This window comes from Hakea prostrata, chromosome 7, assembly GCF_041222555.1.
Source record: "Hakea prostrata isolate BN-2017 chromosome 7, UWA_Hpros_2, whole genome shotgun sequence".
NCBI lineage: Eukaryota > Viridiplantae > Streptophyta > Magnoliopsida > Proteales > Proteaceae > Hakea > Hakea prostrata.
Genome location: NC_142606.1, coordinates 61147145 through 61174815, shown reverse-complemented (window position 1 = coordinate 61174815; position 27671 = coordinate 61147145). Strand labels below are relative to the sequence as shown.

General features: G+C 36.6%; 1 protein-coding gene and 1 non-coding gene across 5 annotated transcripts in view; both read left to right on the top strand.

Annotated features, from left to right (window-relative positions):
* Nucleotides 1–1204: 1204 nt before the first annotated feature.
* Nucleotides 1205–1285, top strand: TRNAL-AAG (transfer RNA leucine (anticodon AAG)). The gene has a single exon. It is a non-coding gene; the product is annotated as a tRNA-Leu (tRNA).
* Nucleotides 1286–14071: 12786 nt separating this feature from the next.
* LOC149011571 (K(+) efflux antiporter 4-like) overlaps nucleotides 14072–27671 on the top strand; it is a 46045-nt gene continuing 32445 nt past the window's right edge. For 3 of the 4 annotated variants that reach the window (XM_089161090.1, XM_089161092.1, XM_089161091.1), the window contains exons 1-2: nucleotides 14072–14564; nucleotides 17082–17125. In XM_089161090.1, the coding sequence (XP_089017216.1) occupies nucleotides 14330–14564; nucleotides 17082–17125 (279 nt within the window). In that variant the 5' untranslated portion in view covers nucleotides 14072–14329. Of the gene's footprint in view, nucleotides 14565–17081; nucleotides 17126–21817; nucleotides 26328–27671 lie in introns of those variants that run through there. The other variant, XM_089161093.1, reaches the window with a different exon arrangement.

Here is a 27671-nt window from a genome sequence, read left to right as displayed (position 1 = left end):
CAGTTTCAAATCTTGCAACTTCAAGTGCATCTGCAGAACCTGTACTCATTTACAGTTTCAAATCTTACTATTTCATGTGCATCTGTAGAACTGTATTCATTTACAGTTTCAAATTCTACAACTTCATGTGCATTTAACAATATTTGTGTTGCAAGACTAATAACCACTATATACAATAAATAAAAGAGAAAATTGCACTGACACCCCAAGATGGAAGCCTTAAAGCACTGACATCACACTTTATGTTTAAAAAACACAAAGACCCCAAAATTGGATTTTCATTTGATATATTTGTCTAATTTATCACTAAAAACAATCCAAATATTGTTTATTATACATATATTTTTGAATTGAAACAAAATAAATATTGATTTAAGTTTTTAGTGATAAAATTGGACAAATATATCCAAATAAAAATTCAATTTTGGGTCTTTGTGTTTTTTAAACATAAAGTGGGGTGTTAGTGCTTTAAAGCCTCCATTTTGAGGTGTCGGTGCAATTTGCTCTAAATAAAACCATTATGTTTAGATTGGTTAATAACAAACCACAATTGTTAAGACAACCTAATATATTATTTGATTCTTATATTCAATAAAGTATGTGTTTTTTTATCACGATGCACTTACATTTCAACATCAGATAAGGTAAACTCCATTATTTACAAAAACGCGCGAGGAGGTCGATCATTCTTTTCACTTTAGAATAGAAAACATAATGATACATAGTCTGGTGTCTTTCTTCTCAAAACGTAATACTTTGAGCAGAGTCGTTCACAATTACTTTGAGCGAAATCGTACTGATAACGTGTTATAAAATAAAGAAATATTAAATACAAAAAAGAAAAACAAGATGAGTTCAACTCTTCTATTGAGTTAGTCATTACATATTTATAATAAAACTAACATCTTCTCTGATATAGTAATATCATAGTCTACAAAGAAATACAATATATGATTCTCACACAAAATAAGATGATCTTAGATTGCAATCCAAGATAGAAAGTGCATAGAATGGAAATATTGACTGTCAACATTGTATGTTAAGATCACTGTGATCTTCAATTAAGATGGGAATGTGAATCACTAAGATTGCATGCAGAGATAGTTAAGATCTTCAATTGAAAATATTGTCTATTTGGCGGTGATAGATATCCACAATCAATATATATATATACATATATATACACATGCAAATGGGGTAACCTGTTGAGATGGCCGAGTTGGTCTAAGGCGCCAGATTAAGGTTCTGGTCCGAAAGGGCGTGGGTTCAAATCCCACTCTCAACATTTAAATTTTAATTTATGTTCGACCGATTAAAATTTTATTTTACTACTTGCATGCAGTTGCGGACTATCACCTTTTTGTTTCCCTGAATGTGCACTAAAAACATATTGGAAAGATTACATGATTAGTCACTTTAATATACCCTAGATAGCATTGATAAGGAGAGAACTTGATTTAAAGGTTGTCACCTTTTTGTTTCCCTTAATGCGCACTAAAAACATCTTGGAAAAATTACATGATTAGTCACTTTTAACAATAGTTTATGCTATTAGAGCAAACTGATGTTAATATACCCTAGATAGCATTGATAAGGAGAGAACTTGATTTAAAGGTTGTTGGTCGCTCTCGTTTCATATTATGTTTCATTATCTATGATTATTTGAATTGGATCCAGTGAGGTTGGGTGTATTTGGGGGCAACTGATGTTGCGAGTTTGAGGGATGACACTTTGATATTATGTTTGTCATTTTTCTTTTCGCTTTTAATACTGGCCCTTCTTAATGGTTTTTTTGGGCCCGGGTGGGGGGGTGGGGGGGCCTTTTTTTTTTTTTTTTTTTTTTTTTTTTTTTTTTTTTTGCGGGGGGGGGGGGGTTTTTGGGGGCGTGTGGGGGTTGGGGGGCTTTTTTTTTTTTTTTTTTTTTTTTTTTCTTTTTATGACCCTTTTAGTGAAAAAAAAATTGAACATGGGGGACTGCGACTTTAATGAATCAACTAATTTTAAAGCCTCCATTACCAAGCTGTCAAATCAAAATGCATTTTTATTGAAATTTTGAAAAGAGGCTGTGTTTTCAAAAAATATTAATAATTAAAATTGAAACTCACATTGACATGACGTATAAAGTAATGAAATGCATTTCAATTTTTAAAAATTACACTTCTTCGGGAAAATATGCAAGTGTATCGACGATATAAAGTTTTTCTTGTGATATATGCCAAAAATTCAGCGGTTTTTTTTTGTATTTTTCGTTTTCGCCTCGTGAAATGTTGCTATTACCACCAAATCGGTCAAAATTCACTGCAAAATGTTGTACTATGTATGCGCTTGTTTAAGGAAGAAAAACAATGAGGGCAAGTCGACCATGTTGGCCAGGTAGCCACCTCCCACAGTCAAATAAGAATGTAAAGCAATACCTTCCTCAACAGATTATATGTTGAGAAAAAACAAGCTTGTTTGGTGACATGACATCCCACTTTTCTCATCCCCATATCTTTTGATACAAATTCCACTAAAAAGTGGGACTTGAGAGACTTGCGAATGGAAATTGGTTGTACTACTACCCAAACAACAATCAGGCTCTATCCGATTTGAAGCATCACAACGGTTTTGGGCGGGAATAATAAAAAACATTGTTGGAAAAGGAGAGAAGTGATAAAAATGAAATCCATATTTCCAACCTTTTCATAAAATCCTTTATTTTCTTCCTGTACCTCACTGACAAACATGCATTTATTATTATTTATTTGAATTAAATTCCCATACTTAGTTAATTAAAATAGAACTAATTGAGTATTTTTGTGTCTTTTTTAGGAATAAGGTGATTTTGGTGATTACAGATAACGTGGAATAAAGTTAGCAAATATATTAGATATTGGAGGATTTTAATCAAAATAAAATAATTACTTTATTCATTTATTTGATTACTCCTTTTGAGACATTGGATTTATGTAATTTCCTTTTACTTAATTATCTAAATTATTCAGGCTCTTGATTTATTGCTATGTGTATGTATTGTCATTGATGAGTAAACCGTGGATTTTGTGATTGTGAATTGCACCAAAGGGTTATTGGGCGGCTTGATACCAGTGGGTGGGGTGTGACATAAAGACTCATGCTTCTTAGTAAAGAGGTTTTGTGTTCAACTTTTGCAAACAACCATGTAATACTCTCATCCCTATATATAAGAAAAAAATCTCTTGTTATCCAAAAAAGAAGAAGTCTTCAGTGCTATATTGACAAATGTTTTTTAAAATGTAAGATCTAGATGACACATGTTTACTATTTTTTCAACACTATTGAATTTGTAATTTTCAAGGTGTTAGACGTTTCAAAAGTTGAAAAACCCAATCTCCCCGGCGTTGGCTTTTGTGTTAGAATTTTAGAATACTTCTTGTTGGATAAACCCGAATCTAAGACCTCTCGGTGAGCGTACAAATTTACCATATGTCTTTAGTGCACATTAATTGGGAGCTAACCAAAGACTTCTAACTTATCAGAAAAGAAAAATAAAAATGAAAAGACTCCGTGTGTGGTGGTTCAAGTGGCAGCTCTAGCTTTTAAATTGTTGCTACTTGCTAATTATGAAATGCCACCTCCCTTTAGGAATCCTTGTCGGGAGGTGACATTGACAGACACAACCCAACCCATCCGTGGGCTATAGAGGTGTCCATACAAGTTTCAAGTTTAATTGGATTTACTTTATCCTTAAAATTACTTAAGTAGCAATTATACAGGCTATTAGTGTCTAGCACTGTTAAACCATATTTGTATTCTACGGAGGATTTAGAAGCAAAATATATGAATCATTGTAGGAGTGTGGGATGGTTAAACCTGCTAAGGTTAATAGTGTTTATACAAAAAGTTAGGTGTAGCAAAATCAGGACATAATCTATCGGTCATTTCTTGTGTTTCAATGGTGAGAGTAGATCAAGTGTTTCTTCCTCATTGCACCAAATCTCATAAATTTGGATATTGGGGACTTTAGCTTGCTCTAATCCGTTTTGTAAACCCAACAAAAGTGCCTCCATGATATTCATTTTCCCTATTCCTCTTGTGCTGATGTATTTTAGTTGTCCACCCCAAATCAGCCCCACACTCCATTTGATGCTACTGAAATATGAGTTAAGTACCCTTGCACACATCAGAACTGGTAATTTCTTTAAGTAAGTAATACTTTCACAAAAGCAAATATAAGGTTTATAACATTGTGCTTGTGTCATTTTGTGTGTGGATAGTTGTGTTTCCTGTGTTATGAGCTTTAAGTCGTTAATCCAAGACATTACTTAAAACTCTTAGGGGATTGGGGGGTTGCTTATTAAAGACTTTGTTATTTCTTTCTTTTCAAACAAAGTAACATGTGAGTATGAAAACAGACACCAACCATCGTTTAGATTTTTTGTCCAAATCCGTATTTGTTATGAAAGAGTGGCATAAATCAATGATGGATGTCTCTGTAATTCCTTCTGTTTGAAGTCCAAGAGGACTTGCCGCCCATATTCTCTTTGTCCATTCACACGAGAGAAAAATGTGCCAAAGGGATTCTACACTATTCCGCAAAATTCACATTCTAATGGTCTTGGTGTCCATTAAGCAAGTGTTGCCTTGACTGGTAGCCTTGCATTCAGAAGATGCTAGAAGAAAACCTTAAATTTAGGGTGGAAAGGTAATTTTCAAAAATATTTTCACCATATGGTGTGAGTAGCAAGTTGAGATGTTATCCTTATTTGTAACAAGGATTTCCCAGCCATTTTGACTGAGAATTCTCCATTGTTTGAAATAAAAGACATCCAAGAGTCATCATCATCTGAGATATTCAAATTAAAAAGATGAGAAAGATGTAAGTTTAGGGGAGAAGTTAACTCCCTGTGAAGGTTTAGACTTGATATAGCCACTTGTGCTCTTGGGATTGCCACTTGTGTTGTTGACGCTGCCATTGATGCTACTGTTGCATGTCTTTCCCATATATCAAATTTGCGTTGTGATGTTGAACGATTATCTAGGCATTTAATCCATAGGTCGTACCATAATGATGTAGTTCTTCCGTTGCCTATCTTTCTCCACACCATCTTTTTCAATTTTGTGATGATACTACAAATGCTATTCCATGTCCATGATCCCTTCTGCATCTTGACTTTTGGATCAAACAGTGTAGTATTGGGGAAATATTTAGCCTTCATGGTTTGTACCCACAGTGCATCAGAATTTTTGAGAATTTGCCATCCCTGCTTGAGAAGTAGTGCCACATTAATGTCCTCCATTTTCTTTCGGTAGGCAGCATTAGTCCCAAGAGATAAGTGTAAGTTGTTTTGCCTTTGATGGATTCCCCAACCAGAATTTCTGGCATAAGGAATCAATTTTTTTACGCATTGTTCTTGGAATTTGAAGCATTGCATATGATACAGTGATTGTGATTGGAGAACTGACTGAAGTAATACCCCTCTTCCTACAAAAGAAAGATTTGAGGCCTTCCAACTAGCCATTTTTTGCTTCATCTTGCATATAATGAATTGTAAGTTCTTCACTTTGGATTGGCCCTAGAACATGTTAGTACCAAGATATATTGCATCTTTCTTCATTTCACTGATTCCCATAATGGACAAGATCGCATTTTTTTCACATTGGGGGACATTTCTGTTGAAGAAAAGCCCCACTTTTCTCAAAATTAATTTCCTAACCCGTTATGTCTGAAAAAAGCTCAATAACAGCTTTGAGAGCCTGAGCATCTTCTTTGTCTGCATGACAGAAGAGGAAGGTGTCATCAGCAAAAAACAAATGGGAGATGCTCTTCGAGCAACCTTAATGCCCTTGAACAAATTAAGAGATCTCTATTCATATAGTAGTCTGGACAGGATTTCCAAAATAAATAAGAAGAGGTATGGGCTCAGGGGCAGCCTTGCCGCAAGCCTTTAGATCCCAATAACTAGAAGTAAGGGTTTCCATTATGTTTGATGGAGAAGGAGGCAGTTGAGATTAGTGCCTCAACAAGTTTACACCATTTAAGGTCAAAACCAAAGAACTTAAAAAGTTTGGTCAAAACATTCCATTCAACCCTATTATAGGCTTTATACATATCAAGCTTGAGGGCAACATATCCTGTCTTTCCTCTCGTTTTCCCCATAAAGTAGAAGATCTCTTGGGCAAGCATTAAATTTGTCTATTTGCCACAAAAACCCCTTGACAAGGGGGAGATGAACAAGTTCAAAAGAGGTTTTAATGTAAGGGCTAAAATTTTTGCCACGATTTTGTAGCTCACATTGCAGAGACTAATTGGCCTAAAGTCTGCAACATTTTGGCAAGTTCTTTCTTAGGAATAAAGCACAGGAGATTGTGATTAGTCCCAAAGGGTAGAGAAAAGTTATTAAAAAAGGACTGGACCCACCCAAGAAGGTCATTACTAAATAGGTCTCAATGCATTTGATTCAAGAATAGCATTGTTGTCCAGCTTGGGGAACAGACACTCAACAAAGGATGGGTCTAATGGCTGTAAAGAGGTGAACAAGGTTTGCATGTAATCCGAGAAGGCTTGAGCAATTTCAAAGGGAGAATTCACCATTTTACCATTATGTTTAATGGTCTCGATCTTTCCCATGTGGAGATGGATTTTTGAAGAGAGGTGGTAGAATCTTGTATTTCTTTCTCCTTCTGAAATGTACTTGCAACGGGATTTTTGGAACCAAAATAATTCCTCAGCAGACAGTTCCCGAGAGGGCTAGTTATTTTCCATTGATGAGCTCCTAATCAGGGTTAGGGTGACTTTCAAGCACCTCAATTTCTTCAAAAATGTTGTGAAAGATATGATCAATGTTCCCAAAAACATTTCGATTCCAACGAATTAGGAATCAAGACATCCTTGCGAGTTTGCAATCAAAGGAAGCATTACCTTCACTTAGCCACTTTTGTTCAACTGTGTTCAACTAAAGTGGATGGAGTGACCAAGCATTTTGAAAATGAAAGAGCTTTCGCCCTTGGATTTAGTTGCTGCCGGGGAAAGGAGAAGAGGGTTATGGTCGGATCCAGTATTTGTCAATTTTTTGAGGGTTGCATTGGGAAAAAGAGCAATCCACGAAGGAGATGCCCAAGTGCCAAGTTCGATCTAATTTTTCTTTCACAAGATTGGGAGGTTTTTGTTTGTTTGACCAAGTGAAAGGTTAATCGTGGAACTAAATTTCCTAAAGATCCAAACCATAGATTAAGGTTTGGAGGGTAGGGAGGGCATGGGAGGTTTAAACTGTCCTCCCGACTTATCATCCTAAGTCATGACTTCATTAAAGTCACCGATGATCAAGAAAGGTTTTGATATAGATTGAATGAAGGATCCAAAGTCACTCCAAAACACTTTCCTGTTGGCATAAGATGGGGGGGGGGGCATAGATGAAGACCGTAACCCATTCCTTCCCCTCAAAGGAGCAATTGATGGCCATAAACGAGGTATCCTTCTTCAAAAGGGAGCAGCCCGATCCTTTCCGTTGAAGGGTCCAAATCCCACCTTTCAATCCCTTAGATCCCTAACTGTCAGCGAAACCAATGGAGGAAAAGTTCCTCACAAATTATTCCATTTTATCTTTTTCTGAAGGGCAGAGTGGTCAGAGCATTTTGTTTCACATAAGAAGACCTGACTCGGTCTATATTTTTTAAGTAATTTTGAAAGGCATTAAAGAGTGAAGTTTCCATTAGTCCCCTCACATTCCAAGATAAAATGTTCATTTTTAAGCTCAAAGGATGATAGAAGAGTTCCTTACTCACAATTAGGACCCATAGTTGGTGCTATAAGAAAAAGTGTAATAAAAACCATAAACATAGTCCAAAGGCGGTAACGAGATGGGACAAAGAATATTTTTGATACACAACAACTGTAAAAGTTAAAAAGAACAGAGTATAAGAAAAGAAATGACAAGCTACAGTCCTACACCAAAACACCCATAGCATTCTATGAGGCTTTTATAGCAGAAGTAGTATAACAAGTAAAGAGAAGCAAAAACGTAATTAAGCCAAGAAGCGGTTCCTAGATTTAGGTAGAAGAGAAATATGTTAAACCAACAATAAAGAATGGCTAACAGTAGAATGAAAAAGACAATGCACTAATCAAAAAAGTCGGCGTAGAGGTAATAAGGAAATATCTGGGGGGGGGGCCCATAGGAGCTTGGTTCATCATATCTACTTGATCTTCGGGTGTAGTTTGTGTGTCAGTGTTACTCTCATAGAACTGGACACCTCCACAATTTGTAGAATTTTTCATGCTGTTTAGGTTGCTGAGACTTGGTGGCAGGCTTCCATTTCACTCTTGAATTGATAGAACACAGTTAAGAGCTCGGTGTTGTTTTGAAGTGTGGTATCAAGGTTGAGACAGAGGGAAGCTACAGAATTCTGGGTAGGTTAAATCCGCAAATCTTCATCTGGAATTATAGTTAAGAGATTCCAGATATGTATCGACTCCTTTGGCTTTTCAAAATTTTCATTACAAAAAGCGAAGGACCCTTGCTGTGGTAGTGAAGCAGTGGTTATGTTTACCGCTGCATCGTTTGTATGAACTCCATATTGAAAGTTTGAGGTGCAGCAACTTGTTTTGATGCACATTTCTCAAGGTTGTTTATCCTTTGCACGAGATTCAAGAGAACAGGGCTGCATGACTCCATAACTAAATCATTTTTTTTTCTTCCGAAAGTAATTTATGCTAGGCCTCAACTTGCATTTTGAGTAGTTCTTCTATGTTGGTTTGTTTTTTCATAAGCAGTTGTAGATCAATAAAGATTTCTTCATCTTGTTCACACGCTAGATGCTTGCTTTTCTCCTTGCTCCTGGCCTTTTTCATCTCCTCTTTATTTCTATTTTTGTTGTCCTGCTCATTTTCTTTTTTCATCTTGCTGATTGGCTCATTAACTAATTCCACAACTTCTCTAATCTCCTTCTCTTTGTTAAGTTTTACTGCTGAATTTTCCATCGATCTTGACTCCTCTGATTTCCCCACTTTGTTGGTTGAACCTTCACCAGTGGATAAGGCTTGAGCCTCATCAGCAACTTCATTAATAGCATCATCAGCAACGGCCAATTTGGGTACCAATTGAGCAAAAGAACCATCTTCCTCAATATCAATAACCTGTTCAGCATTTGGTGACAATGGTAATGACAGAATGCTGCGAAGACATTTAGTGGACAGATTTTTTAAAAGACCTCTAGCCAAGGGTTCAGTTGTTACCCCTTCAAAAATGCCCATTTGAATGGCATTGCGGTGATGGGAATCGAGTTTTCAGCTTCGTACCTTTTACAGAAGCCCATTTGATGGGAGATTTTCCCACATCGAAGACATAAAATTCTTACTTCATACTTCACATCTATGGGTACCCATTATGTTTTGTAGGTCTTAATAGATGTTCTAATCTGGACATTTTTGTTAATATCCATAACCAATTTCACACGAGCAGAGTTGTGGGGTAAGCCCAACTCTCTCGGATTTAATTGAACTTTAACAATTATTCCCAACTTGGATGCAGCCAACAGAATGTTTTCATGAGTAAGGCAATCTGATTGGATTCCTCTGAGTTGGACGCAAACATTTATCGATGGCAGGGTCACATTCTTCTTACATTCTGGGATTGGTTCTAATGCCAAATGCAGAATGTGGTTACCGATCCACCAAGGAGACAGAGAAAACACATTGTTTCTATGTTCTTCAGAAATAAAACTGAGCTTGAAATTTTCCCTCCCAGTGCTAGTAATGGAGATGGCTCCCAACGGAGACCAAAGGTCCACCAGTTTCTTCTTAGTAACAGTAATGAGTTCCCTTGGGAAACCCAATGCATAACCATACAAAATGGAGTTCACAGCATTTTCCTCATGGGTCAGCACACCTAGGTGGTGAGTGGGACATCTAGAAGGTACCACTGCCTTTCAAGATTCCGCTCTAGCACCTCTCTTAGCCTTAGCAGTTCTAGATACGTACCTGGAAGCTCCTGCTATTTGGGGTCCATAAGGAGAAGTCGATCAAAGGGAGGGGTTGTTAGGTGATACCCATCCACTTTGACGATTCATCCTTACAAGGAGATGAGAAGTATTGTAGGAAATTCCTACTGAAGAAAGCGCAGTAAACAGAGGTGGGGGACAAACCGAAATTGGGTTGTTTGACGTCAGCTATTAGGACAAAAGTTATGACGTTTTCTACTCCAAAAAAGAGGTGTATGTTTGGTTTCAAATTGGTATTGTCCAGGTGGTTGTTGGGGGTGAAAGAATTATTACAAGTTACTATTAATGGAAGTGTAAATGAGATGGGATGAAGTGGTTGGGCAGCAACACACTATTCATAGAAAGTTTGGTAGAAGAAAAGGCCACGCTTACCACCTTGCCACTACACAGAGTACACCGACCTACATCCCTCAATCAAGTTACGATAAATGAACTTGCTCCATGGCCCCTTGGTATATCCTTAACCTGCAAAAGAACCTACACAAGAAATGGGAAAGAGTAGACCAGATAGACAAAGAAACCAAATTAGATGGAAATAGGGAAGAGGAGAGGACTTAGTCATATTTGAGTGCTCTCAGCAGATCAACTTAGAGAACACCTTAAGAAAAGGATTTAGCATATCGTTTTTCAACAATAGAGAACACCTTGGGATTTCATTTGAAGTGTTAACCTTCAGAATACTAGGGAGTTGTTGTATCATAGATGTCAGAATACTAAGATCAACTTAGTTTACGCAATAAGAAGGTGTCAAATACCCTAAGAAAAGTGCATCCGTTTGCGCTTCAACTTGATCACAATGTTTCTTGTTCTATATCTAGAATCAAGGTTCTATCATTATTTGCCTTCTTGTTTGCATTTCTTTCTTTGTTCTACTTGGTCTTTCGTGTTTTTGTTGTTCTAACCTATCCAGTATCACGTGTGTGCTTATTTCTAAGTTTTAAAGAGCAAAACTGACAATAATATATGTAGGAATAAATAAAAATATGTTGTATTATTTTTAATATAATATAATATGTTTCATTTTATTGGATTTGTAAGTGCGGAAAACTTTCCTTAATTTATTTTAGGAAAGTAAGGAAAGTGTATTATTATATAGTCCCACATTGGAAACCGAGGTGTCGAAATCCAGGTTAATTAATAGGTACTACCTATTAACTTTAATCTATAATAATGAGACACGCCAGTGTGTGTGCAGTGTATGAGTGAGGACGGTATACCGTCCGAGCGCGCACGCGCGGCTTGGGCTGTGGGCGTTTGTGGCGCACGCACTTAGCAGGCTTGCATTGCTTCGAGTGAGATCAGATCTGAACCGTGTGTTATGATCAACGGTAGATCTAGGGCGATGGAAGTAGATCCATAAATATACTTTTGATGGTTCAATATGGAACGTTAGATCGTGCGGCCGAACGATCCAACGGCTCATATCTGAACGTCAGCATTCGTATCCCTACAGAGAGGTGCACCCATACGAACAGAGTCATGAACTGTTCAGTAAAGGCACCTCAATGCCTATAAATCCGTCTTGCATCGCTTCGAGCGAGATCAGATCTGAACCGTGTGTTATGATCAACGGTAGATCTAGGGCGATGGAAGTAGATCCATAAATATAGTTTTGATGGTTTAATATGGACCGTTAGATCGTGCGGCCGAACTATCCAACGGCTCATATCTGAACGTCAGCATTCATATCCCTATAGAGAGGTGCACCCATACGAACAGAGTCATGAACTGTTCAGTAAAGGCACCTCAATGCCTATAAATCCGTCTAGCTTCACAACAGCAGAACAAGAGAGAAAATCCCGAAGTCTTCTCTATTCTTGAGTTTTGCGAGTGCTTAGCAAAACTTGAGAGATTCAACTCAAAGTTGGGCTTCTTTGTATCCTGGGAGACGGTTCGCAGTACCTCATAGCACCTTGGTGTGAAGGCGAATTACGTCTTAAGGAAAGCGACGTTGTAACGCGCCTAGAAGTTCCAGCTCAAATACTGTGACCCCTTTTCCGTTTGTTTTAACAAAATAGATTATTCACTAATCCAAATATATATATGTCTACTCATGTTTACACCTATCAGATTTATGACTAAGTGTATCAATTGTGATAAACATAAGATTAGGGCTACCCAAACCCTAGTCATGACTATCAATCTAGTAATACTACGTAAACACACTCTGCCTATAACATTTGCATGGAAACATGAATATAATAAATTAAAGTACATGAATATTTAATTAAAATAAGTACGAATAAAATGGACACATACATCGACTAGTTGCTCCTTCAACCTCTGACTTTGATGTTTGGATAAAAAACTGGACGAACAAACCAACGGGGTTGGTCCAAGAGGTAAGCAGCTTGGTCCGCTTAAGCAAGGTCCCGGTGTTGAAATCTTGTGAATGCAAAAAATCCCCGCTGGGAGACTCACCCACCACAGCCAGGTGTGCGACCCGGCCCGAACACCGGATTAGTCAAGGCAAATTCTTGAAAACCGGAGTTGGCAAAAAAAAAAAAAATCTAAACGAACATAAAGTAAGAATTTTTTTTTTGGTAAAGAGAAAAAGAAAGAAATTGCAGCTTGTACACCCGTGATTGTATAAATCCATTATCCAACTATATCTCTTTAAAAATCTAAATAAGTTGGACTTTTTTTTTTTGGTAATAAATAAGTTGGACTCAATCAACTGAACTTTGCGGCATGGACTAATTCAAATGAAACTAATTAACTGACTCATAAAGTACAGATAGAAAGCAAAAATAAAAAGCAAATAATTAGCTATCATTTCAACAAACCTTATAAATGAATTGAAGCAAACCCAAGTATAAGAATCATTTGAAAATGAATTGAAGCAAACCCAAGTATAAGAATCATCGATTCTGTGAACCTTTCACTAAGAGGTGCTGAGTAGATCATTATTGATTGAGCAACTCTTAGAACGATTTTTCTTCTTTTTTGAGTCAAAAAAAAAAGAAAAGGAAAAAGATTTCAGTTTCTTTTCCTAAGATATCATTTAAAATTAATACCAGACCTTAAGTTATCCAATTTATACCCTTACTAGACACCATTTGTAGGCTTTGGTTATTGACAAAAATCCTTGGCTAGTCTTATTAGTTCCTATTTATCCATTGTCAATATTATCACCATATCCTTTGGGAAGAAAATAGAAGAAGGATAGAAAAGCAAAAAAATATCCATGAGAGAATGAAAATCATACAAAAGATGCAATAATGGAATAAATGGTTGTGGACAGTAGAGAAAAACGAAGATGAATCGAGCATAATGATTTTTGTTGAAGAGTATTATTATCTATTTGAAAAGGAGGTGTCATTGATATATTTTTCTCTTATAGGGCATTTGACTGATAAATAGATAATTCACGAGTAACATTATTTTTAAGGTAACTCATGAAATAACGCTCAAAATTTTCAAAATCTCCTATTTGGTTACATGAATCAAGAGATTTCAAATATTTGGATTCACAAATGGGAGATTTATACCTGTTTGGTTGTGTGAATTCTTGGATTCATGAAATCTAGAGATTCACATTTTTATACTAAAAACGTGATCTGTAGATTTATAAGTATGAGGTGAAATCCAGAGATTTCAACTCTACTATAAAAGCATTAAAATATTTGAATCATGATTCTATAAATGTTTTTTTATGATGAATGTATAGATTTCATTCCAAAATTCACGCTAACCAAACAGTTAATTTTATGAACCATGACTCCATAAATTTAAAATCTCTAAATTTTTTAAATCTCCAGACTCAAGTAACCAAATAGGTCCTTAAGAAACTAAGCCATACGTACAAAATTATAAACAAAAAAAATGCTTGATGGTATATTACGTAATATTTTTTAATATTTAAAAAAATCACCAATTAAAAATAAAAATTAACATGTATCAATCACTCCAGACCTGATTCCAAGTTTCAACTTTCAAGTCTCTCTATGTGTAGTGTAGATGTAGTTTAGTTTCTCCGTCATATATTATAATATATACAATATCTTATTTTTATTTTCCAGTTAGCTATTATTCTTTTTCGGGTAAATGTTTTGGTAAGCTATTATAATATATAATATTAGAGAGAATGAAATATCAAATCGGTGACGGTTAGTTAACCCAACCTCCTTGGGTTACTTTTTCTAGTTTTCTTCGCTTTCTTCTCTGCCCTCCATTTCCATTTCCAAAGAAACACAAACGAAGGCTCAGAGTCAGGTGGAGAAGCAGAGAGAAGCAAATTTCGTCAACAGCGATCACTACTGCACTCCTTCGTACAGCTTTTCGATTCGATTCGGTTCGGTTCTGCTTTCTGCATTTAATCTTATTCAGAGGTGTCAGGGTGTGGATTTCCCATTCTCTTCCCTTTTCTGAAATGAGGAGAAGTAACCCATCTGACTTTCCATTGTTCTACCAATCTCTTGTTCTTCTTCTCTGCTTTGCTCCTTTCCCTTCTCTTTCCACTCCTCTTGTCGATACTGACTTGGATGTGTCGCTAGTCTCCAATGCCACTGATTATAATAGCTCAAGATCCAGAGAAGATAGTTTCGCTGGTATGATCGATCGCGCATTGGAGAAGGAATTCCCAGAAAACGAACAGTCCGATGCAGGTTTGCAGATCTGACCTTTCCCCCTCCCTCTCTCTCTCTTGCTCGCTTCCTCTCTGTTTTCAATCACAAAATTTCGTTTTAAAGATTTGGTTCGTCTTGAGCATTAGCTAGGTCTAGGTCTGGTGGCTTTTCTCTATTTTGAGTTGGTTCGCCCATTTGCACTAATTGAAGCAGGATTAGGAGACATTTCGGAGCTTGGATTTGCGAGATGAAAGGAGGAAGACTTTTGGCCTTCAACAAGAGAGTATGCCGTTACCTGGGAACAGAAAAAGGGTCTAGAACCACTGAAATTCAATTCTTTTGAAAAATGAATTACCCACAACAGAAATAGAACCAAAAGTCAATACGAGATGAACTCTATATTTTCTGATTTCGCTTCCTCGGGTTTGGGTTTCCTTCATTATTGTTTTGATATGCCCTCTAAGCCGCTAGTAAACTAATGCCCCCTTTCACTGAACTTCAGCAAATCCACTAGCTTCAGACAATACAGTTAACTTCTTTAATTTTCAGTTCATGGGAGTTCGTGTCCATGAATAATGTACTTTGCCTGGATTCACGTTGCTTTCACTAGGTTTGTTCATGTTCCAAGAAAAACAAGTACACCTTGTGGATCTTTGGAGGGGCTGCCTTTTTTAAAACTGTTGTACGAGAACAACAACAACAGCAATATGCCTTTTCCCAACTAAATGAGGTTGGCTTTATGGATTCTTACCCTCCAATTAGTTTGGCCATGCTAGATACAAGTCTTAAGCTATGCATATCCGTTCTCACCACTTCTCTTAAGGGTATAGGTTTGCCCTAGCGCTCTTAGTTCCTTAAATTTGGATTATATCATTTCTCCATACATGGGCATTTGAATGCCTTCGTTGAATGTAGATGTGTCACCTCAAACGACTTTTTCATAGCTTATCACTTATGGGAGCAACTCCCAGACTAACTCTAATATGATCATTCTTTATTTTATCCTTCCTAGTTTTGCCACTCATCCATCTTAGCATCTTTATTTCTGCTATACTTAGTTTATCTACATGATTCTTTTTAATAGTTTAACACTTTGCACTATACATCATAGTTGGTCGAACAACGGTCCTATAAATTTTTTCTTTAAGTTTTAATGGAATACGTCGATCACACAAGACCTTGGACCCACCTCATGACTTCATCAACACTATTTTGATTCTTTGGGAAACATCATCTTCTATGTCACATCCTTTTATTTATGAGTGAATCAAGGTACCTAAAACAATCACTTTGAAGAATCTCATTATCTTCAAGTTTCACAACTTCATTGTCTGCTTGATTATGACTAAAATTATTAACTAGATATTTTGTTTTCGTTTTACATAGTTTAAAACCTCTTGATTCCAAAATTGCTCTCCATAATTTTAACTTGGAGATAATCCCTACTTGAGTCTCATCTATCAATACAATATCATTAGCAAAAAGTCTACACTTAGGAACTTCGTCTTGAATGCCTTTGGTTAATTCATCCATTATATGTACAAATAAATATGGGTCTTAAAGTTGATCCTTAATGTAGTTCAATTGCAATTGAGAATTCATTACTTTGTCTCCTCACTGTTCTTACATTTGTCATTGAACTATCATATATATATCCTTAACTATGTTCACTTATTTATTTTTCACCCTTGTTTTCTCTAGTACTTGCCAAATTAATGCTGTAAGAACTCTATCATAAGCTTTTTCGAGGTCAATAAATACCATATGCTGGTCTTTCCTACACTCTCTATACCTTTCCATAAGTCTCCTAATTAGGTAAATAGCCTCTGTTGTAGATCTTCCCGGCATAAACCCAAATTGGTTCTTCGTAATTGAGGTTAAGTGTTTTAAACTAGCTTCAATTACTCTCTCCTTTAATTTCATAGTATGAGTCATTAGTTTAATGCCTCTATAGCTATTACAACTTTGAATATCTCCTTTATTTTTGTGAACTGGAACCACGATGCTTCACCTCCATTCATCTGGCATTTTTCCTGTGCTCATAATCTTATTAAATAACTTATTCAACCAAGCTAGTCCGTGAGTTTCTAAGCTCTTCCATACTTTTATTGGGATTTCATCAGGGCCTTGTGTCTTGCCTAGTTTCATCCTCTTTAGTGCTTCTTTTACTTCGGACATCGAAATTCTCCTGATATGTGTTCGAAAATTGGTGCTTTGGTGGATGGTGTAATCGCCTGACTCCTAGATACTTGATTAAAACTGCCATATATTCTTGAAAATAGAAAAGAATAATGGATTCTACCGAGTGTGTGCCTCCTTTTGAAACTAGTAATAACCCTTGCAAATTGAAACAATGAACAAAAACCAACAAAAAGCGACACACAATAGACAACAAATGACACAATTGTGGATTTTTACTGAGTGTGTCCGTTCGAGACTACTTTCATTCTTGAAAAAAATAACTACAAGAACACCAAACATTATTTCTAGTACTAAATGATTTTAATAATAATGTGGTGAAATTTTGAAGCACTTTAATTGTTGCTTATTTTGCAGATACTGATGCTGGCAGCTTCAACAACAGTGTTAATGAACAACAGGTCCATAAACATCTTCATTGAGGATTTTTATCAATTCTATGGATAACATGGGAACAGTACTTTATTCTTTATCCACTTGAAACATGATATACTGAATGTCTACTTGCTGTTGGAAATGCAATCTTGAGTTCGCTGTTGAGTGTTGACAACATGTTTGTCTCCATTGCATCTTCAAGACATTGGCTACTGGATGCGATTAAAGTTCTTGTGATTGAAATAAACTTTAACCTATCTGCGATTGTAAAGTTTTGTGATTGTAATAAACTTTTAGCTATCTTTGGCATAGTTTATATTTCTTTTATAACCTATTTATGAGTAATGAGTTATGATAGTAGGTTGTGGACTTGAACAACAATCATATTGTTGCTAGTAAGTCTGATAGATTATCTAATAATAATAAGTAGGAGAGAGTTAAAATACTTATTTACATAGTTTTGATGTGCTTATTAAAGTTTGCCATGACAATAACAATTAACTCTTTGTCCCAATAAATCATAAACAGCCCTCTCCGCCCCATATGAATTTCACTTTATAATCTTCTATTTTAAATAGGAATAAGGACTATAAAGCATACTGAACATGGGTAAGAGCATAAGCTAGTGATGCTTTCGGTTATTGTCGCCATCTAGGGTGCAGTACTCCACCGTGAGAGCCTTAGTTAGTATAAAACCTGTCAAATATTTTACTTGAGTTCCAGCTCAGCTGTATCTGTTTGGATGAGCTTATCCCTTGCAGAGTTCAGAAACTTTGCCCTACTTATAGAGTTATATCCAAGAACAGCAACAATAAGAACAAGCCTTATCCCAACTAAATTGGGTTGGCTACTTGGCTACATATATCCTTGCCTTCTAGTGACCTTTATTTGGGGCCATACTAGATTGAGGCCTAAGCCATGCATATCCTTTCTTGCTACTTCTCCTAAGGTCATCTTAGGTGTGCTTCTAGTTCTAGCTCTAGTTCCTTCGATTTGGAGTGAATCACTTCTCCATAGAAGGGCATTTAAGGGTCTCCGTTGGACGTGGCCTTGCCTCCTCAATCAACTTTCTCTTAGTTTATCATTTATTGGGATGATTATTCCTTATCTTATCATTCCTAGTTTTGCCACTCATCTTGATGTGAACACAATGACCCCCCTGGCTGAACCCTAAAGTGGAGCTGCAAGGCCCACCAATCAAGCTGGCCGAACCCTATCACGAGTATTTTGGGCATTTTGCCCCTTTTTAATGCTGGAATTATTTCTGGATTAATTCTAGTATCTTATTTGTGTTTAAACTCTTTAAGTTCCCCCCCTTCTTTCTCTCTCTTAAGTTAGTTGTGTGTGGATTGGTCTTTGTTTTGTTAAAAGTTGTTTTGTTGAGTCCTTAATTATCTTAATTTGCACATGTACTTAAGAGTTCTAATTAAAAAAGAATTCTGCATGTGCTTATCTAATTTTAGCATGTTTCTTTTATTAGTAGATTCCAAATCAAGAGTCCCTGTATGTGGTGTGATTCTAATCTATAAAGGAATCCCACCTAGAGTTAAGGTCTTTTATTTAGTTAGAGTTCCAAGATAAAGAGTTTAGGTCAAGTGGTGGGATCCTTGTCTATTAAAGATTACCACATAGGGTCAAAGTCTTTTAAAGGCTATAATTTCATTGTAGTTCGCAGTTTTGATGATTGAATAAAGTTATTGAGTTTGGGATCAGGGTTTTCTAGTTGAGGGGGCCCCTGTCTGAGTAAAATTTGTTCAAGTTAATCTTCTTCTTCTCATTCCAGCCATCATCAAGAAATTAAGCAACTTCCTTCAAGAGATACAGCAGTCCACAGGCAATTACAGCAGCCCCAAGTAAGTTCAAGACCTTCCCCACCCCTCCCTTGCCTCCCCTCTCATTCGCACCCATCACTGCCCTTTCCCCTCTTGCGCAGGCCAAGAAACCCACCCCACCCCCATCGCACCCTCTGTCTCTCCCTCTTCCCCTTCTGTTCCAGCAAGCCCCCACCCCTCCCCCTTGCATCTGTAGGCCCCTCTCCTTCCCTGCGATAGCATCAGACCACCACGCCCCCCCCCCCCCCACATTAACCCCTCTTCCTCATCCCCTTTAGCCTTCTTTTCCCTTCCCCTAGGATCACACCTAGCCCTAGGCTTTAGTTCTATAGTATATCCTCAATTCAGCCTATTTTCCTTAGTCTAGAAATTCTCCTTATCATCTTCTTCCTTAGGAAAAATTCTGCAGATTTTTCAATTTAGAAATTTCTGCAAGTTCAAAACTTCTGAAATCTGAAACCTAACTCTATTACAATTCAAGCCCTTCCCATGCTCCAAAATCATTAGAATAACATCAGAACTTCAAAGGCAGCAGGTGCAGGCCCTTCCCTAACCCTAATTTTGAATTAGAGTCAAAATTGAGACATGAACTACTGTTACAACAGGGTTTTTCAGAGCTATAGGATACTCAAAATACCCTGAATCATCCCTCCTCTTTGCTGGAATTCTTGGGCAGCCCGTTGATTTAGGGAAATTTCCAAAATACCCTTAGCCCCTAAATCTGGGTTTACATCACATCTGTCTTAACATCCTCATTTATGTTACATCGAGTTTATTGACATGATGCTTGTTAATAACCCAAGACTCTACACTACACATCATAGCTGGTCTGGTAAATAACCCAAGACTCTACAGTACACATCATAGCTGGGTGTTGATGGCCCTAAAGGATTTTTCGTTGAGCTGTAAAGGAATACATTAATCACACAAGACCCCAGACACACCTCTCCACTTCATCCACCCTATTTTAATCTCTGGGAAACATGATCCTCTCTCTCACTTTTTTAAGAAGTATTTTTAGAGGATTAATAAAGAAGGTATAATAGAGCAAATTAGATTTTCACCCGCTGTGTTAGTAGACAATTACGTTTACACCCCCTAGAATTCATTCTATTTCAAACATCCCCTGTGCCTAGCACCGTTGGTTTTAAATATTAAAAAGACATATATAATCTAAGTATTAATATAAGTTTAAAAAATAAAAAAATACATAAAAGTCTATTAATTATTAGGGTGAATGAACACTTTTAGGAAATTGCTTTGAAAAAGTTTTTTTTTTGGTAAAAGACACAATTATAATAAATTTAACAAAATAATAGAAAATATATGTTTCCTTTTTTTTTTCTTCAAGTTTTGAAATAAAGAAGGGTAGTTTTGGGAATTTTGAAAATTAAATACAAAATTCAAAATATTAGGGGTATGGATGTTATATAATTCAAAATATTAGGGGTGCAAACGTAATAGAATGAATTCCAAGGTGTAAAAGTAATTGTTTACGAACATAGGAGGTGTAAATGTAATTTGCGCTGAATTATATTCCTCTTCTGAATGTCCCCTGCTATAACTTCACTCTGTCCTTTGCTTAATGTGGTTATGAAGATCTAGCATTGATTGGTACATGGGTATGTGCATTTAGGAATTTAAGTAGGAACTATGATCAAGTTCTAATTAGATTAAATGGGTGCTGTGTTGCATGGTTAATGATGGCCAATTGGGTTCTTAGGGATAGGGTGATGTAGATATGATGCCTTTGACCAATTCGAAGATGAATTGGGTCTAATTTGAGTGATGCGTTTAATAGAATTTTTGTGAAAATAAAGTCTTTGATTTTTTGTTATTTTAGTAGTTAGATTCATAGAATACTTTGGTTCCTAATTCTTTTACAGACCGTTTGTTTGATGGAATCAAGTGGGTGGGAAAAAGCAAGCCTTTTCCCTAAATGGAAAAATTTGGGTTTATTTGTTTAGATGGGGAGGGATAATGGAGAGACAACCCTCCACGATTTACTAGAAATGTCTGCTTAGGTGGTAAAGCAACTTTTCCCACCCTATCTCTTGTTAAAGTTCATACGCTTTTAGGTGGAACTTTGTGGGAGAGGGAAGGAATGAAATTTTTTTTTTTTAATTTATTTAAGTACCCACATTTTCAACTTTTCAATGAATTCCTTTCTTTTCCTTTCCTGTTCCCTCACCTTGCTACCAGTGGGTCCACCTTTTATCTTTAGTGTTCTTATTTGAGTTAGCATCTATGTTAGAGAGTTAGTCTTATTTTAGTTTCCTTTGTATATGAAGTAATACCCCATCGTGAAAGACAGGTTGGAGAATATGAGTTGAGTTTATGGTTTGAGAGCCTATGTGGCTGTGTGTACATGTGAGCGCTCTTCTTCCTCCCCCACCCTTTTGCTTGGCCATTCTTCCTTTCCCATTCTTCTTCCTATTCCTCCACTTTTTATCTCTAGAGCCCACCATGGCAGACCCCTCCAAGGTCTACATTGTAGGGCCAACATCTTTGCCAAGATTTATCATTTTGGGAAAGTGAATTTGATTGTATTAGACTGATCTTATGAGAGATGCTTTACTAAAGTCATATTGGAGAGACTACAATGCTATGCTATTGACTCAGCTGCTGTAGAATCCAAGCCAATTTCATCATCATAGGCTGCACATTCAAGCTCCTTCCAATATTAATAATGGTAGCGCTGAGTATTTCATATCCTATGTTAGTACAAAATACAGTTCAAGCCAGTGATATAGTCCAAAATTGTAGAAAAGCACCACTGCTGGTTTAAGAAGCTTAGGACAGGGATTGGATTGAGTGCTAATGGGAGTTTTTATTACTTTTGGGGGGGGGGGGGTTGTGGATGTAGAAGGAAAGGGAATTCTGAGGAAGGGATTGAGAGATAAGAAGTATAGGGTTTTGGGGAAGAGGAGGGATGTCCAAAGGGTATAGGGAGGGGATGAACATCAATGATGTGAACAAGAGCCCAAAACCTAGCGTGGGCCCCAAGACCTCACCCAGGTGGTGCACCTTGGCTTGGCCGAACATCAAAAAAGGGACGTTTTGGGTAGTTTTCTAGCCCTAATTTGCTGCTGATGTTACTTTCCAAATTTTAGTTTAAATTTTTAGAGCCCAGTCATGTCTTGAAGTCTTTGTTTGAGTTAGTATTTGAGTTCTTGTGTCTTAAGGAGTCTTTCTTTAAAGTAGGATTCTTTAGAGATAATAAGGTCTTTTATTTCAAGAAGAGTTCTTTTATTTATGTGGCTGTTATTTAGTTGTAGAGGGTATCCTAACTTATGAAGGAAACCCTAGTTGAGTTAGTTTCTAAGTCCCTAGTTGAGTCTAAGGCACTCTTTGGAATGGTTTACATTTTTTATTTTTACCTATTTTCGAAAAATCAATGCAATAAAATCATTTTGGGTTACAATGAAAAAATTGTTTAGAAACCAGTAGGTGAAATAGATTTTCTTTCTCCAAAATGTTTTTTTATAGGTCTTAAAACTTGTATTGAATAAAAATGTATATAAATCCTCTCCTACCATGAATGGCAGATCATAATAGCCTTTCACAAACTTAATACTGAATTGTTGTTTAAGTATAGAGAAAAAGATCATGAAGTTGCAATCTTATGGAGAGGCTCGAGTTTTGCACGTACTGCAACATGTATAGGGGTTGGAGTTGTAATACAGTTAAATGGGAAATATGGGTGAGATTTTGCAGGACAGAAGGATGGCAAAACGTTAACTAGTGGGGATGGGAACAGGAAAACAACAGAAAACACTCAATATATCAATAGCAAGAAGAATATCAAACAAAATATTCACTTGAACGCCAACTCTGAATACTGAAAATCCATAATAAAGCCCATGCCTATCCTGAGAGACTTGGGAAAATTACTGCTATCACATAAATTTATTGAATCAAATTGAAATCTCAGCCTTTAAAATGTAAATCATCCAATATTTGCAGTTGGATTGTTGAATAAAGGAAAGAAGATGAACACTAGTATGGGATCAAACTGAAATTTCTATCTCTAAAATAAAGATATCGTACCAGTGCATTAATCCATTTTAAACCATGAGAGATTCTGTAGGAAAAATGATGCCTTATTGAACATTCAGAATATGAGGCTGATACTGATGTTGAGAAATGCGAATTGGCTTGATTGGCAGCTTGCTCGTCAGTAAATTAGGAATTAAGCCGACAACAAGAGTGTCTGGTAAAAAGGTAAAACCACACCAAAAAGCATGCCCTGTCTGGGGTGTGAGAACTGAGAAAAGCTGCTACAACCTCCATAATCCCTAGTGCACCATTTGGTAAATTCCCTGGTCGGGAATTCGAATTAGAAATAACAGAACTATTATCAGACACCACGCAGATCCTTGTATAGCCAGAACCAGTAGCTGACCTATGCCCTGCACGCACTGCTTCTGCCTCAACTACAAGCACTTCTGTGTATAAAGAGAGGGTAAATACAGCCTTTAAAAGCTCATTTGAAGCACTCTTAATTACAAATCCTAGACCATCCATGTGTCAATCATGTATCATGCTGGCATCACAAAATGTGACACCTTGGAACTGATTTCTTAGAAACACCTGGATGTAGAGGCCGACTTGAAGAAGCAGCTGCTGAGTTATCATGTGATGAAACCAAAGAAGGCGCACCCGAACTCACTAATCCACGGAATTCCTCTGCTGCCAATGATGCACTTTAAATCACCGTCTCTCGGCCCTGAGTTTTACTGATACTAATAAATCCTGAAATTCAGACTTGTTCGTATGCCTGAAACAAGTTTGGAGGGATTTAAATAGGAATTATAATAGATGATGAATTTACTGTTTTAATTTCCCTTATACAAGTTAAAAGCACATGGGTATTAAAAACCACCACCAAAAAAAAAAAAAAAAATCAAATGAATTTCCATAGAAAACTTAAAAACAGTTTGAGACCCATTTTTGCCTTTTGTATTTCTTCAGTCGTCTGCAAATAGAAATAGAATGTATTGTATCAAACACCATCAATTCTATTTATTTGGGTAAAGATTGAAAGGGAAAACTATACCAACCACTGCCTATGTCTAGTTCCCAGTTTGAGTCAAGTTCTTTCTTGATGTAAGGCTATAAGTAGGCCATTCTTTCATTGTAAAGGCAGAGTGGATTCAACGAATTTAAGCTGATTTCAGTAAAAGGTTGGGTCGTGGCCTTGTGAGAGGGCCAGGGTGGTTGTCTAGGTTTCTAGCTTCCTAGAATTCAATCAAGACTTCAACTTCCAGTATCTTCTTCCTGTCTCCTGCATTCTTTCACTATTAAGCAGTAATCCAGCCCTAAACAAGTAAGTGCAACAATCAAGAACCCCTTCCCACCTTCCTTCCTTCTGGTGCAATCCTCCCCAGCCCCTCTGAACCCTGCAGCAGCATCCCTGGTTCCCTCCCACCCCTTGCGATCCCATTTGGATCCCTCCCCCACCTCTGCAACAGCATTCCCAACCTCCCGTAACCCTTGCGGCACCCCCTCCCCTTTCTTTTCTCCCTTGGTCTCCTTGCTAAGTCTTGCAGCAGATCTGAAAACCAGAAAGAAGAGAAAAAAAGAAATGAAAGAATGAAAGAAGAAAGGAAAGAAAGGAAAAGAAAGAAGAGAAGAAAGAAAGAAAAGAAAGAAAAGAAGAAAAAAAGAAAGAAAGAGAAAAAGATCAAGAAATATTTCCCAAGAACTTACCAAGAAACCTTCCCTTCTCTTTATCCATCCCTTTTTCATCATCCCTAAACCCTCCCATACTGAACGATGAGCTTCCTAGGTATCCTTAACACACCCTATATGTATTTGTTACATAACTTTTTAATTTAGGGATGTCTCAAATCATTCCTTTTTTTTTTGGATGAATAAATAAATATATTAAACAAAAGGAAACAAGAGAACAAGGTCTTTAAGTAGAAGACCAAAAAGAGGAACTAAGACCCCAGGAGACAACAATGAGCCTGTTCCTTGGGGTATCGTCAATAGGGGGATGGGGCATGGCTAACAGTCTAGAAGATATATCAAAATAGATGGCGTTCCAAATCCTGTCTATAGAGCGGGATTTGACAGTCCATCTCCGAAGATTGCGCTCCCACCAAAGGTGATGGATTAAAACACAATACACTAGCTTACCAATCCGATCGCAAATAGAAGGGCCTGAAAAGTTTTTCAAAATCCAAGACCAATCTCGAAAAAACCCATATGATCGTCTCGAGCGGGGCCAAATGGAAGCAAGGGCTTTTCCCCAAATAGATCTGGAGAAGGGGCAAGAAAAGAAAAGGTGCTCAAGGTTTTCAAAACCGTTCCAACAGAGGATGCAGTTGGGGTTAGCGGGGATGTGGCGGTCAATGAGGAAGGATTGGGTGGGGAGGGCATGGTCTCAAATCATTCCTTAGGAGCTTATACTTTTTCCCTTATCAATCCCGTTAATTTTAGGAAACCCTAACATCTTTCCAACCTTCCCATAACCCTTCCCTTAGATTTCCAAGTTATCTTAAAATCATCTGTTAGCCTTTTGGATCTTATTTGCTGGTTGGTCAAAAGACTCTGGGTAAACCCCAAATTTTGGGGAATTCATCCAAGAAACCCTAACTCTAAAATCGGGTTTACATCAAGTAGGGCATGAGGAGGGAATGCTGAAATTGATGATATGAATTGTTACTCATCTGTTTTAGAAGGTCTCGGGATGGAGGACTGGAAGTAGACCAGCTGCTCTGCCGAATGGTTTTTTCTTCAATCTGAAACCCTAGAAAGCTCTATTTGATACCTGAACTTGCTGCAACAAACTTCTCAATAATTGTATTTTCAGACAGTCTTTTTGTTACAAGCATAGACTGTCTTTTTATAGCCTTTATTAGTTACTCCTAACAGTACTTAAACATCAAAAACAAAATTCCAATAGGACTTCTACTTATCTTGACCTAGACAGACTCAAATAGCAATTTAATAACGGATTTAGTCTCCTAATGAACTCATAATTACAATTAGGCCCAGCTGGTTGTTCAAATTGGACTGACAAAATTACCAAAATACCCTGGCATCGAATTACATTTCTAGTGCTGCTGGGCGACAAGCCAAGTTCTTCTTTCGGGCCTTGGAACTCTTCTTGGGGTGGGTGTGGTGACCTACATGATCCTTAAACAGCGTTGGTGCTTTTTGTAGTCCTCCTATATGATTTCAGGTGCCTCTAAATTAACAGTAGGTTCCTGGTGAGAAAGTTCCCTTGTTTATTTTATTTCATTTCAATTAACTTTTCAATGCCAGACACTACACATGTTTTTCTAATTTTTTTAGTTTTTGACTAGTATTATGTAAGGATGCAAAATGCAAATCTTGGTTTCGACCAGCCAGAATCTGAGACATGGTCGGAATTGGTCAATACCAGGTACTTTTTACCAGCCATCTTAAGGTGTTGGTTTTGACACCCCAAGAATGGTTTTTTTCAATCTGATTTTCTATATACACCAACCCATTTTCATATTTTTTAACACACTACATGAACCATTGGGTTTGAAACCCTAGTTTGATAGTGTTTGTTATTCTCTGACATTAGTTGGGAAACCCAGAAAAAATATTTATTTTTGCTTAATACGGTTTATGTTTATTCAAGACATTGTTCATAAGTAAGTAAATATTCCCTGTTTGAATCCAATAAAAATAGTGAAAAAATAAGATTCTAAAAGAAAAGAAAGTTTGTTCTCTAGTTCAAGAACAAAAATTAGATTTTTTATGGCAAGAGCAATTTTCAACTTTCTAATATTGTTGTATTTCTCACGTCTAGGAATTTCACGAATAATAACATGTTGTAGAATTGCATGAAATGGAAAGTGCAATATTCATTTGTTTTGATGTCTGAATTTATATTTTTATTTAAAGCTATTTGTATACATCAAATTAAGTTTGACAGAAACATAACCTAACAAACTCTTTATTACTTGATTTTAATTTATATTGAAGGGGTTATGTTTGGTCAAATTTAATTTGGTAAATGTGAAATGGTGCGTAAAATTGCTGAGTGGAAGTATTTTTTTTAACATTGACAAAATAAAAAAAATTTATACCTCACACAGTTGGTCTGTAGCAATTTTTTTTCCAATTTTAAAATTTACGAAAATTTTAGGTGTAAAACTGCACTATTAGAAGGTTGAAATTTGCGTCTATCTTTGAAAACCCAGTTTCTGTTCTTGAACTAGGGGCTGTCTATTTTTCCCTTAAAATTTTAAGTTCTTAACTATTTTGTTGGATTAAATAGGGGGTATTTGTTTATTATGAATAATATTATTTAATAAGAACATATACTCAAACAATATCAGGCATAAATAAGTGCATGTGGTTATTAGTGATACTTCCCAGGGAGGTTTCCACAAGTTTCAGTTAGGTTCAGTCAAACTTGCACAGGTTTTTTGGTCGAAATTTGTGAAATCTGCTCAAAACATGTGAAACATGGTTGAAATGATCGGAACTTGATCAAATCATTGTGTTTTTTTCAGAGTACCTGGTATATCTTGGCCTTCAGGCAAAACTAATTTTTTCTTTGGTGGTGTTATGTATCCACTTTGTGATCTTCTTGTTGACATAACTTTATACTAAACTATGGCCAACAAGAGTTTCTAATTTATTCCACAAATAAGTTAGAAATAATGAAAAAACAGCAGCTTAATACCCCTATAAGTAAAATAAATTCTGTTCCTTCTTAACTAAGATGTACTTTAACCTAATGGAAACACAT